This window comes from Piliocolobus tephrosceles, chromosome 16, assembly GCF_002776525.5.
Source record: "Piliocolobus tephrosceles isolate RC106 chromosome 16, ASM277652v3, whole genome shotgun sequence".
NCBI lineage: Eukaryota > Metazoa > Chordata > Mammalia > Primates > Cercopithecidae > Piliocolobus > Piliocolobus tephrosceles.
The window spans coordinates 57,667,813-57,680,659 of record NC_045449.1 but is presented as its reverse complement, the minus strand read 5'-3'; the positions used below and the strand labels follow the sequence as shown (position 1 = coordinate 57,680,659).

Below are 12,847 nucleotides of genomic sequence, written 5' to 3'. Positions count from 1 at the left end.
GTTCCGACCATATGTATCTTTCTGATTCTTGATGAACTTGGCAATCATTTTGTGGGAGAAAATAAGAAAAACTATTTGACATAGAGGGGAATTTGTAGCTACTGGCCTATACGTCACAGAGACTCTTACTGGACTGCTAATTTAGCCACCAATCAACATTAAAACCACAGGCTGCCATTCATCAATATATTTTCAACCCTGCTTTTACTACATTTTAGGGGAAATTCTCTGCAAAACTAATCATGTTTTCCATACCGAGGGAGGCTGAGAAACCATTTAAACACAAGGCATACTTACTGGGGTACACACAACAATCTCTGCCCCCTCCTGAAGGGCCTTGGCCTGCTCCCACATACTCCCTCCTCCATATACGGCCACTGATCGAAGATTATATGCTTTTCCAAACCGCTTACATTCTGCATGGATCTACAAAGTTGTGAATAATATATTAACAAACTGTGACACTAACAAATACCTCTGTCACAGCTCAAACGAAGTTCTGAAAAACAGAATGTGATGTCATAAAAAAATCAAAACCTAGAACAATTTCATTCATAAAGGTATAAATGAAAAGAATACCATTAAGGCATCTCAAAAGATTATATAAAATCTTCCTTTATTCATTTTACCCCCTTCTCTTTCTGATCCTGTCACTGCTTTTCTACCAAGACAAAATGAATTCATCCTACAAAAAAACTGTCAGCTTATAATACAAACAATTCCTATATCACAATAGACTTTTCCTCTTAAAAACAGTAGTTGTGGCTGAGCGCAGTGGCTCATACCTGTAATCCCAGCACTGTGGGAGGCCGAGGCAGGCAGATCTCTTGAGGTCAGGAGTTTGAGACCAGCCTGGCCAACATGGTGAAACCCCGTCTCTACTAAAAATACAAAAATTAGCCAGATGTGGTGGCATGTGCCCGTGATCCCAACCTCTCGGCTGAGGCAGAAGAATTGCTTGAACCTGGGAGATGGAGGTTGCAGTGAGCTGAGTTCACACCACTGGATTCCAGCCTGGGCAAAAGAATGAGACTCTGTCTCAAAAAAGCAAATAAATAAAAACAGTTTTTAGGGGAAAGTATGTATTTGGTTATATAGGAAATATTTAACACATAATACTTTCCAAAAGTTTCCTGGTAGCACAACACTGTGAATATACTTAATGCCACCAAACTGTACATTAAATATGTACAGTTAAGATGCCGGGCGTGGTGGCTCATGCCTGTAATCCCAGCACTTTGGGAGGCTGAGGCGGGTGGATCACGAGGTCAGGAGATCGAGACTATTCTGGCTAAAATGGTTTACCCCGTCTCTATTAATAGTCGGGCGTGGTGGTGGGTACCTGTAGTCCCAGCTACTCGGGAGGCTGAGACAGGAGAATGGCGTGAACCCGGGAGGCGGAGCTTGCAGTGAGCCGAGATTGCGTCACTGTACTCCAGCCTGGGTGACAGAGTGAGACTCTGTCTCAAAAAAATAAATGAATAAAAATAAATAGATAGATAGATAGATAAATGGTTGGCCGGATGCAGTGGCTCACGCCTATAATCCCAGCACTTTGGGAGGCTGAGGCGGGTGGATCATGAGGTCAGGAGATCGAGACTGTTCTGGCTAACATGGTTAAACCTTGTCTCTACTAAAAAATAGAAAAAATTAGCTGGGCGTTGTGGTGGGCACTTGTAGTCCTATCTACCTGGGAGACTGAAGCAGGAGAACGGCGGGAACCCAGGAGGCGGAGCTTGCAGTGAGCAGAGATCGCGCCTCTGCACTCCAACCTGGGTAACAGAGCGAGACTCTGTCTCAAAAATACAGTCAATTTTGTGTGTATCTTACTGCAATTAAAAAAAAAGGTTTCCTGGTCATTCTACCTCACTTGACTGACTGGTCCCTTGCTAGTCCACATATGGAAGGAGGCATTCTATAGAAAGCACATACCTGCTGGCAAAGCTCCCTGGTAGGACACACAATCACTGCAATTGGTCCATCACCTGGTTCCAACTCCTTCTGGTCCATTATATGAATCAACATGGGCCATATGAAGGCTGCAGTTTTCCCACTACCTGTTTTGGCAATACCAATCATGTCTCTACCACTCAATGCCACAGGCACACCCTGGAGAAAAAGTAAAATATAACCACTCTAAAATTTCAATTCTAAAGGTGTACTGAAGCAAATCCTGGGGAAGGATAAATGACTACTAATGACATTTTTATATGCAATGGAACAAAACATATCCGGTGCTATGTATACTAGTTGTGAAATAGAAGTGTCAATATCCAACATTCTCATTAACTTCTTAATTTATAGGAAATGACATCATTCTCATTATGTGGATATCAGCCACCACTTACAGAACTGAAACAACTTCATTTTGTTTAAAATACAGAAATGAAAAATCAAGGCTGGGCAGTGGCTCACGTCTGCCATCCCAGCACTTCGGGAGGCTGAGGTGGGCAGGCTGCTTGAGCTCAGGAGCTCGAGACCAGCCTGGGCAACATGGTGAAACCCCATCTTTACTAAAATACAAAAAATTAGCCAGGTGTGGTGGCATGCGCCTGTAATCTCACCTACTTGGGAGGCTGAGGCAGGAAAATTGCTTGAACCTGGGAGGCAGAGGTTGCAGTGAGCCAAGATCGCACCACTGCACTCCAGCCTGGACAACAGAGCGAGACTCCATCTTCCACAAAAACAAACAAACAAAAAAAAAAAACCAGAAAGATCGCAATTTGTAATGAAGGGTTGTTAAAATTTTTAAAATTTTTCTCCCCTTGAGAAGGTATAGACTATCTCATTCATATACAGAAAATGAGAATTTTCTTCATAAGAATAAATAAGTCCCATATACAGATGGGAAAAAGAAGCTAAAGAATTTTCAAGTGATGGACAAAGGAATTCTAGTCATTGACAGTACTAAATTTGTCCATATACAAACCTTTGTGGTTACATTTAGGCCTAATAAATTATTTTCTTCATATCATATTTTCAAGATATGTATCAGATACAAAAGAATATTTGCCAGCCATCTAGTGACTTCCTAGAGTAATAAATACCTCTAGCCTTATCAGCGAGGTTCTACACTAAACACTGTTTTACTACTGTGATTTGTTTTTAAACCAATACAGTCACAAAAGATTACCCTACTTTATTTTTCTTTCATTATGTTTTACGTACCTGACACTGTATTGGAGTGGGCTGTGTGTATTCAGATTTCCGAATCTGGTGCATAAGTTGTTCGTCAAACCCAAAATGAGCAAAGCTACTTCCTGGTCTAGGAGGTGCAGCACCAGAGACCTAGAGATAGAGACAACTCCCGAGAATGACTTGTACTTCAACGTTAACAGCATTTGAAGTTCAACAGTACTTACCTGGATCTAGCATTTTAGCTGGAATATGAAGTGAAAATACAAGTCTGTAAGCCAAAATCATACAATGAAAAGGCAAAAGCTCAAATGGTAACAAATATAAACCCCATATTAAAAACTCCATGATAAATATTCCCAAGATAATTGTCATACAATTTTAAATGATTAACTAAAAATTTATTAAATCAAAATTAATTTTCTCATAACAAACAAAATGGAAAAAAAAACTGTTCAATGAATTGGGAAATCATTACTGTTCTTTCTTTTGCCATTTTGCATAAGCATTAACCAGAGGGCAGAAAAAAATTAACGTATCTTACGCTTGAAATGAAAATTCCAAGTGGGCTCCAAATAAGACAACTCTACATATGCTGGCTACAAAGACATAATCTACTGCCTCCATTTTCAGTTGTGCCTGATGAATTAACGTCTCCCTTAGTGACTGATGGTCTAGCCACTGTCAAGCCCTGTTCAAACTGCACTCAGGTGAAGAATGGGGCTTATAATCTCCATTGTGTCCCCTAAAGTGGTAACCTTTCAACGCTCCTCTGGTGATGCTGACATTTCCAATCAAAATTTAACTTAAAAAATTTTAAGTGAAAAAAAAATTAAAGGTTTTACTTAAAAATTTTCTAGGGTCATTGGGGAGGTGAGTACCTCTTGGAAAACAGACAAGTGTACACACACCAAATACACACCCCTTCTGGAAAACAGGAGTTTAAACATCGTGTAGCAACTGATAAGGTGCACACAGGCAAGAAAGTTGTCTATATTAAGAGCAGATAGCATAGCATATTCTTTCTGTGTGTTTCATTTACCATCTATCAGTACCTTAAACCAATGTAGCCAATGTGCAGCTAAAAACTTTTGGTAGGCAGTTTAAACCATTCTGAAATTAGTACATGTATATTTGTAAAAGGTATTAATTTATTCTAATTTTTAAAATCAAGCATACTGTATGTAATTTGACAAGTTTACATTAATTTCAAAATATTCTAAGATATCATATGTTAACATCTATTAATTTTGTTTCCTCTTCCTTTAGATGGGGACTCCCACCCTTCATCACTAGCCCATCCAGCACAGAACATACAAAATTTACTGAAATATGAAAGAAGAAAACGATCCTATCCTAAAACAGCATCTAGAAGACTAAAACAATCAAATTAAGAGACGTGAACAGAAGGGACATAATAACTATTCTGGCAAAGACAGTTCAGAGATCACTAGAAAAGAAATTCAAGGTTATTAGTTTAGATAACCAATACTACTACTAAATCTGGACTAATTAACATTAATACAAGAATACTGAGCTTAATGATTGTCTTACCCGAAGATTGAGCTTATGTCGGAGATCTATTAACTGCTGTGGAGTGAGGTTGGTTATCTCTTCATGTTCATTGTAAAAGTTTTTTTCAAATGGTGGATAGTCAATCTGCAGGTCCAATTATTCAAAGTTAGTCTAGAATTCAAGAGTCAATTCTGTAAGTTTGATTTTAATGCAAAATAATCTTTTCCAAATAATACACAAGTAAAGCCATTCCAGCTAGAGAAAGCAAAAAAATTTATTCTCAACTTAGATCCTAAAAAGTACAGCTAATTTGTTTTCTGTTCCTATTTTCTTTTTTTTTTGAGACGGAGTCTTGCTCTGCTGCCCAGGCTGGAGTGCAGTGGCCGGATCTCAGCTCACTGCAAGCTCCGCCTCCCGGGTTCACGCCATTCTCCTGCCTCAGCCTCCTGAGTAGCTGGGACTACAGGCGCCCGCCTCGTCGCCCGGCTAGTTTTTTTGTATTTTTTAGTAGAGACGGGGTTTCACCGTATTAGCCAGGATAGTCTCGATCTCCTGACCTCGTGATCCACCCGTCTCGGCCTCCCAAAATGCTGGGATTACAGGCTTGAGCCACCGCGCCCGGCCTCCTATTTTCAATATAAACACCAACCTACTTTTTTTGGCTGACACACAGTCTCACTCTGTCACCCAGCCTGTAGTGCAGTGGTGCAATCCTGGCTCACTGCAGCCTCCGCCTCCCAGGTTCAAACAATTCTCATGCCACCTCAGCCTCCCAAGTAGCTGGGATTACAGGCATGAGCCACTGTGCCCGGCCTAACACTAACCTACTTCCTAAAGAGACTCTTAAGGAAACCTCGAATTTGAACAAGCTTGAAGCAGACTAAGGAATCTCTATAATGCCAAAGACCTTAGAGGACAGAGAAGATATTTCACCATATAACATTTAAATATATTTTGAATTAAGCTGTTTGACCTAGCTCTAAGCATTTAAAAACATTCCTAATATTTCTTTTGGAGATAGTTCTGCTTTTAGAGGGAGTTCTATTCTGTTTAAAAACATGGAGTTGTTTGTAACTTTTAAAAAATGTATGGCCAAGCAATTCCAATTCCAGAGAGAGTCGTATTATTCTTTTCATAGCTTACCGTACTAGGTATACAAAACATAAGCACATCACCACCTGTCAATTTGGCTAAATTATTTTTTATAAAAAAAATTTTTTTTTCAGTGACAGGGTCTTGCTATGTTGCCCAGACTAGACTCAAAACTCCTGGGCTCCAGTGATTCTCCTGCCTCAGCCTCTCCAGTAGCTGGGACTCCAAGCATGCGCCACCATGCCTGGCTCTTAAACTTCTTTTTTAAGAAAAATACAAGCACTCTATAGGCAGTTAAAAAAAAAAATCATAATTCTGGATACATAAAAAAAATTGGCAAGAAGAGTGACACTGTCCTGTATTTTCATAAATCTCTTTATTAATGTCTAACTTAAATAGCTCATACAATATTCAAATTGTTACAATAGGTTGGTTTTATTTAAGCCTATAAGAAAATCTGGCCTCCAGGCCAGGAGCAGTGGCTCATACCCATTATCCCAGCACTTTGGGAGACTGAGGCAGACGGGTCACTTGAGGTCAGGAGTTCGAGACCAGCCTGGCCAACATGGTGAAAGCCCGTCTCTACCAAAAACACAAAAATTAGCCGGGCATAGTGGCACACACCTGTAGTCCCAGCTACTCGGGAGGCTGAGGCAGGAGAATTCCTTGAACCTGGGAGGAGGAGGAAGTTGCAGTGAGCCAAGGTCGCGTCACTGCACTCCAGCCTGGGTGACAGATCAGGACTCCATCTCAAAGAAAGAAAAGAAAAAATACGTAGTTGAAAAAGGGAGGAGAGTATTTTAGTAGCCTTTTCAGATACGTGTTTTTTTGTTTTTTTTTTTTGAGATGGAGTCTCCTCTGTTGCTCAGGCTGGAGTGCAGTGGCACAACCTCAGCTCATTGCAACCTCCTCCTCCAAGATTTAAGTGATTCCCCTGCCTCAGCCTCCCAAGTAGCTGGGATTACTGATGCCTGCCACCAATCCCAAAGATGGGGTTTCACCATGTTGGCCAGGCTGGTCTTGAACTCCTGCCCTCAAGTGATCTGCCCGCCTTGGCCTCCCAAAGTGCTGGAATTATAGGCACGAGCCACTGCATCCAGCCCTTTTCAGATACTTTTTATTTTACACTAAAACTTCACAAGTGGTCATTTCCTAAAAGTTATTTTCATTGTGTAATCAGAAACCATATTACTGAAGTTTTTACACTCTGTAACATTATAATCCATTTGTCTATCATGTATTTTGAGTTGAGCTTTCATCCATGCTTGACTTTGTAATGTCATATGTAGATCATCTGGAAAATATTGGTTCACCGAGGTTATATACAGATCATCCAAATGTTAACACATTTCATTATATTAAAAATCAGTTATTAATACCACCATCAATTTTGTCACAATGGTCTTTAAGTACTGAAAAGCTATCAAGCCTACTGTGGTAGATATAATTTTCCAAATTCTAAGTTTTGCTTGAAAGCTTGACTTTTTTTTTTTTTTTTTTTTTTTTTTTGAGATGGTGTTTTGCTCTTATTGCCCAGGATGGAGTGCAATGGCATGATCTCAGCTCACTGCAACCTCCGCCTCCTGGATTCAAGTGACTCTCCTGCCTCAGCCTCCCGAGTAGCTGGGATTACAGGCATGTGCCACCATATCCAGCTAATTTTGTATTTTTAGTAGAGACAGGGTTTCTCCATGGTGGTCAGGCTGATCTTGAACTGCTGAACTCAGGTGATCCACCTGCCTCGGCCTCCCAAGTGCTGGGATTACAGGCGTGAGCCACCGCACCCGGCCTGAATTTTGTTATTAAAAAACAAAATTTAGATGGAGTTTCACCAAGTTGCCCAGCTTATCTCAAATTCCTGAGCTCAAGCGATCTACCCACCTCAGCCTCCCAAAGTGCTGAAATTACAGGCGTGAGCTTCTGGCCGAAAACTTGAATGTCTATCATTGGTAATAAACACTTTCAATTGTTTTCCTTGAAGTGTCATTGATTTTGTCCAGTGAAAGTGGTGTTCTATGAAAAAAAGTAGCTAGTTCACCTTACAACTCAAACACATTAAGTGCTTTTCCTTGAAATGGCTATCATATTTTGGTACACAACAGAAATGCTTTATGCGTACTTCCCATTTTATCACACAGAATAAAAAGACATGTAGATCTAGGGTCATGATTTTAATAATTTTTACTGTTTCATAAGGGCATTCTTGAGTGAAACTGGATTTTTTTTTTTTTTTAACTGCAATGGTCTCAGAACGGAGAACATGCCTACTAGAACAGTTTGGTGCCACTGGCTTGATTCACGCTAAGGCATCAGCAGTTTTACTTATCACTACTTTTACACCAACAACGCAAATGTTGATGCAGTAACAAAGGAAAATAATCTTGGTATAATGAAAAGTGTTTGGACTCTGTAGGCTCCCTGAAAGGGGTTCTTGGTCCACAATGAGAACCACTGCTCTAGATCTAGAATCATTAGTATATGTGAGATCTCGGCTGATATTTAACCTGGATGAAACACTGGTATTTTTTCAAGTGGGTATACTGATGTCTTCATTCCTTAAGGATCCTGTAATTACTGGTTCCACTTTGAAGAAATAGCCTCTCATCTGCCCCAGATCTGGGACCAACAGTAAAAATTCATAGCAATTAAAAAAACAAATGTGGCCGGGCACAGTGGCTCACATCTGTAATCCCAGCACTTTGGGAGGCCAAGGTGGGCGGATCACTTGAGGTCAGGAGTTTGAGACCAGCCTGGTCAACATGGTAAAACCCCATCTCTACTAAAAATTAACCTGGGAAGCAGAGACTGCCGTGAGCCAAGACTGAGCCACTGCACTCCAGCCTGGGTAACAGAGCAAGACTCCATCTGGAAAAAAACAAACAAACAAAAAAAAATGCATGCCAGGTGCAGCGGCATGCACCTATAGTCCCAGCTACTCAGGAGGCTGAAGTGAAAGGATTGCTTGAGTCCAGGAGTTTGGGGCCAGTCTGGGCAATATAGCAACAACAACAACAACAACAACCAGTAAACACAGGCCCCAAGCATTCCCAGTTTGAAAGAAAGATGTCACGGCCAGCTGTGGTGGCTCACGCCTATAATTCCAGTGCTTTGGGAGGCAGAGGCAGGGGAATCACCTGAGGTCAGGAGTTCAAGACCAGCCTGGCCAACATGGCGAAACCCCGTCTCTACCAAAAATATTTTTAAAAAATTAGCCAGGCATGGTAGTGGGCACCTGTAATCCCAGTTACTCGGGAGGCTGAGGCAGGCAGAATTGCTTGAACCCAGGAGGCAGCGTTGCAGTGAGCTGAGATCGTGCCACTGCACTCCAGCTTGGGTGACAGGGAAGGGAAGGGAACGGAACGGAGGGAGGGAGGGAGGGCAGGAGGGAAGAAGGGAAGAAGGGAAGGGAGGAAGGGAGGGAGGGAGGGAGGGAGGGAGGAAGGGAGGGAGGGAGGAAGGAAGGAAGGAAGGAAGGAGGAAAGGGAAGAGAAGGCAGGAAGGAAAGAAAGGAAGGAAAGGGAAGGGGAGAAAGAAAGAAAGAGAAAGAGAAAAAAGAGAGAAAGAGAGAGAGAGATGTTAAGTATTGGTTCTGGAAAACAAGTACAATTACTTGAAAAAAAAAGTTTTAATTCTGAAGTCAAATGTAAGTGATTCGGCTATACTTTTGAACAAGATAGGCTATAAAGCCTCATGGAATTTGTGGCTCAACCAGTAGAGATGACAAGATGCATACGCTCATGATGTAAGAGTATTCCAGTACCGGGAAAATCTAAATGTTAAAGCTGAAGTAAAGTATCAGCTTGAAACAAGAGTAAAATTCAGCAAGAAATACCATACCTCTGAATGATCAATGGGGGGAAGAGGATCAATTATTTTTTTGGTAGGTGCAATTGGATTTCCGTCACTATCATATTCTAGATTGTCTTCCTCTTCCTCCTGAACCATACCAGCAGTTGGGTTTTCTGCCATGTATCGAAAATAAGCTTCCTGCAGGAAAGCACAAGAACATAATCACACCCAAGTACAACTGAGAATGTTTCTGCTCCTGTGATTAGTGCACACAGTGTACCAGATGACTGCACAGTTAAAATACCTACCAAGTAAGGCAAGACCCTTACTAGCAATGATTCCTTTAATAATAGCAATATTTAGAAGAACAATCAGAAGAAATGAATTAAACAGTTAGCACTACTAAATGGTGCAACTTGTTTAATAGAAGACTTACAAATCTGTCTGTTCCACAGCCTTCCTGGAGTGGGGTGTCTACTAACCCTGCCCAGAGCCGTAGAACACATGCTGTGGCTTTAACAATCCAAGTTTGGAAGTTAACACTAATTAGAAAGGTCACAAACCTGGAAAGGGCTAACACTCACTCTGATTCTCATCACTCCGCAACTGAACAATGGGGAAAAAAAGACTAATGGACAGTCATTAAAGTTCCAGCTTGAAATACAAGAACCACAAACAGGACTCTAAGAGGTAGAGGTTAGATGTTACCAGAGGCCATCCATAGATCCCACACTACTCTACTATTTGATTTATCAGAATAAACATTAATTTTGGATTTAAAAAGAAGCAAGCTGAATAAAGCTCGTATCTGCTTTGGATGTCATAGTTGATCAAAAATTCCATCTTCAATATGGGGGAAAGCCATGTGAATCTATGTATTACCAATTGGTCACACAGGTACAAGAGGAGCAAATCAAATGACATTCCTTGCTGAATGTCAGGAATGGCCATTTTGAGTGGAAGGCAAGCCCTAGCTTGTCCTCAGTATAGACTTTGTGGATAAAAATAAAAGATAGAAATACTGCATAGGAACTCACTTGGTCATCTTCCTCTTCAATGTCATCTCGAATACCCCTGGAAAAACAAGCGGAGAAACAAACTTCCCTGCAAATGTTCCACATACCCAGCTCCATTCTTACAGCAGATTAGTGTTGAATTCCACACAGCACAGGAACTCTCAACACTAACAATAACAAAGCAGCAATGAGCACACTGTAAACTATCCACCCATTATATATATGTGTGTAGCTTCACTCTATAATCTGCAGTTTGCATTTCTTTTAAATGGGATGATACGATACCCCTAGAAACAGTGGTTACCAACAAGAATATCAGATGTAAAAACCTTCTGAAGACAGATAGCAAATGGTCCTAGTTTTGTGAATCCATACAACAAACAATGCGGTTGTGAAAAGCATTTCATACTAAAAAGAAAAAAAAACATTGGATTTGTCATATACTAGAAAGAAGGTCCCAACCTTCTTATTGTCCCCAAAATTTCTAGTTCTAGGGTAAATGGTTTTCAGACAAAAGCAGTTACCTTAGGGATGGGGACAGAGAGAAAACTACATTAACTCCTTTACGAATTTGGGAATAAAACTCTCATTAAACAGCTCACACGGAGAAGGGGATCATCACCACTTGCTGTATCTCTCAGGAGCTATAGAGAAAATATGGTTGCTCAGTTCCCACAACCATCTGTTTCTAATCAGACTTTCTACCTAACCTAGCGCACTTGCTATTCCTAAGGCAACCAGCAAGCAACACCACCAGTGTAGGGCAGGTGGAAGGGGATACGACATACAGTGAATACCAAAACCACAGCTAAATCTCCATACGGAACAGAAACCCTGGTAAGGGACTGAAGCACTGATGGCCAAGCACAGGGAGAAAAAAGTCCAACCATGCCTGGCAGAAAAAGCCTTAGGAGTTTATTTATCAAGGCAAAGAGTAGACTTCTCTTTCCCAGAAAATAAAGTACTTCAAGTTCTGACTACGGCTGCTACAGCACAACGTCACTCCCTAAATAAAATTAGGTATTATTACAGCCCTCCTTATACACAGGTTTTTATACTGTGAATATTATTTTTTCATCTGTGTTGGCTGAAAAAAATCCCCATGAGTGGACTCATGCAGTCAAACCTGTGTTGTTCAAAGGTTCAACTGTACATAGTTTTCATGATACAGTTGCCATTACTTCTCATAATCAACCATATAGGCATTAACCTATTTTATATTAATTATGAGACAAACTCAGAACAATGAGCCCAAATTTTAGTAATTATGCTCCCTAAACTCTACTATAATTCATTCCTTGTGTTTACTAAACAACTATTTATAGTCAAAGACCAAATACTATTCTGCCAAACTGAATGCTTTTCAATTATTCCAAATGCAAAGACTGTTACCATCTCTATTCTTAAAAAAGTATTCAAGATACAGGAGTAACTTCAAGTACACAAGCGTACTTCAATATTTTCTCTCTATAAACTTTGGGGGAATAGGCTTTGCAATACTTTAGCGGTTTTCATGTAACCTTTGTGAAGGAGAAGAAAACAACTTACTTTACGTTTTTTCTTTCCTTGTCCTTTTCTTCAAGCCTCTTCATGTCTCTAGCTGCCTGATCCTAATAAAACAAAAGGCTGTATAGAATGACATCAACTAAAAACACTGAAAGAAACAATTTTTAGATCGGAACAAGTGCCATAATAGCTTTAGCCATGTGTTTGACAAGTGCATTTTGATGCCATCAAATTGCATTCTGACAATTATTTTTCAAAGAGAAATAACTAAATGCTCTATAAACTTCGCTGTATATGGACTGCACAATTTTTATCTGTAATAATGTGCCACACATGGAAAAATGAACAAAAATGCTTGCTTCACAAATACATAACCTTTAGCTGCTTTAAGCTAGTGATAAAATTACAGATGTAAAGTGCTTTCAATTCAGGCAGATCAGCCTTCCTCAAAGTGTAGCTTAAGACCACAAACATCTGACTCTGGAAAGGTGGCTCTCAATCTGGGACAATTTTGCCCCTTGGTAACATCTGGCAATGACTGGAGACATTTTTAATTTTGGGGGTGGTACAGCTGATGGTACTGGTTTGTAGAGGCCAAGGATGGCTACTAAACATTCAACAATACACAGGACAGCCCCACAACAAATAATCATTCAGCACCAAATGACAATAGTCTCAAGACTGAAAAGTTTGCCCTACACCTACTAAATCAGAATCCTTGGGGCTGGAGTGAGTGAGTTACATGTGGGTAGTTTTTACATTTTTCATAGGCAATTCTTTTTTTTTTTTGAGAC

The 12,847-nt window shown here is 40.4% G+C and overlaps 1 protein-coding gene across 1 annotated transcript in view; it reads right to left on the bottom strand.

The window, feature by feature from the left end:
- DDX42 (DEAD-box helicase 42) overlaps window positions 1–12,847 on the bottom strand; it is a 48,680-nt gene that overhangs the window by 10,710 nt on the left and 25,123 nt on the right. Inside the window, exons 4-10 of the mRNA XM_023193998.1 lie at window positions 12,096–12,157; window positions 10,569–10,605; window positions 9,580–9,729; window positions 4,690–4,794; window positions 3,169–3,288; window positions 1,933–2,109; window positions 298–426 (exon numbers count right to left, since the gene is read on the bottom strand). Of these exons, the coding sequence (XP_023049766.1) occupies window positions 298–426; window positions 1,933–2,109; window positions 3,169–3,288; window positions 4,690–4,794; window positions 9,580–9,729; window positions 10,569–10,605; window positions 12,096–12,157 (780 nt within the window). The remainder of the gene's footprint in view (window positions 1–297; window positions 427–1,932; window positions 2,110–3,168; window positions 3,289–4,689; window positions 4,795–9,579; window positions 9,730–10,568; window positions 10,606–12,095; window positions 12,158–12,847) is intronic.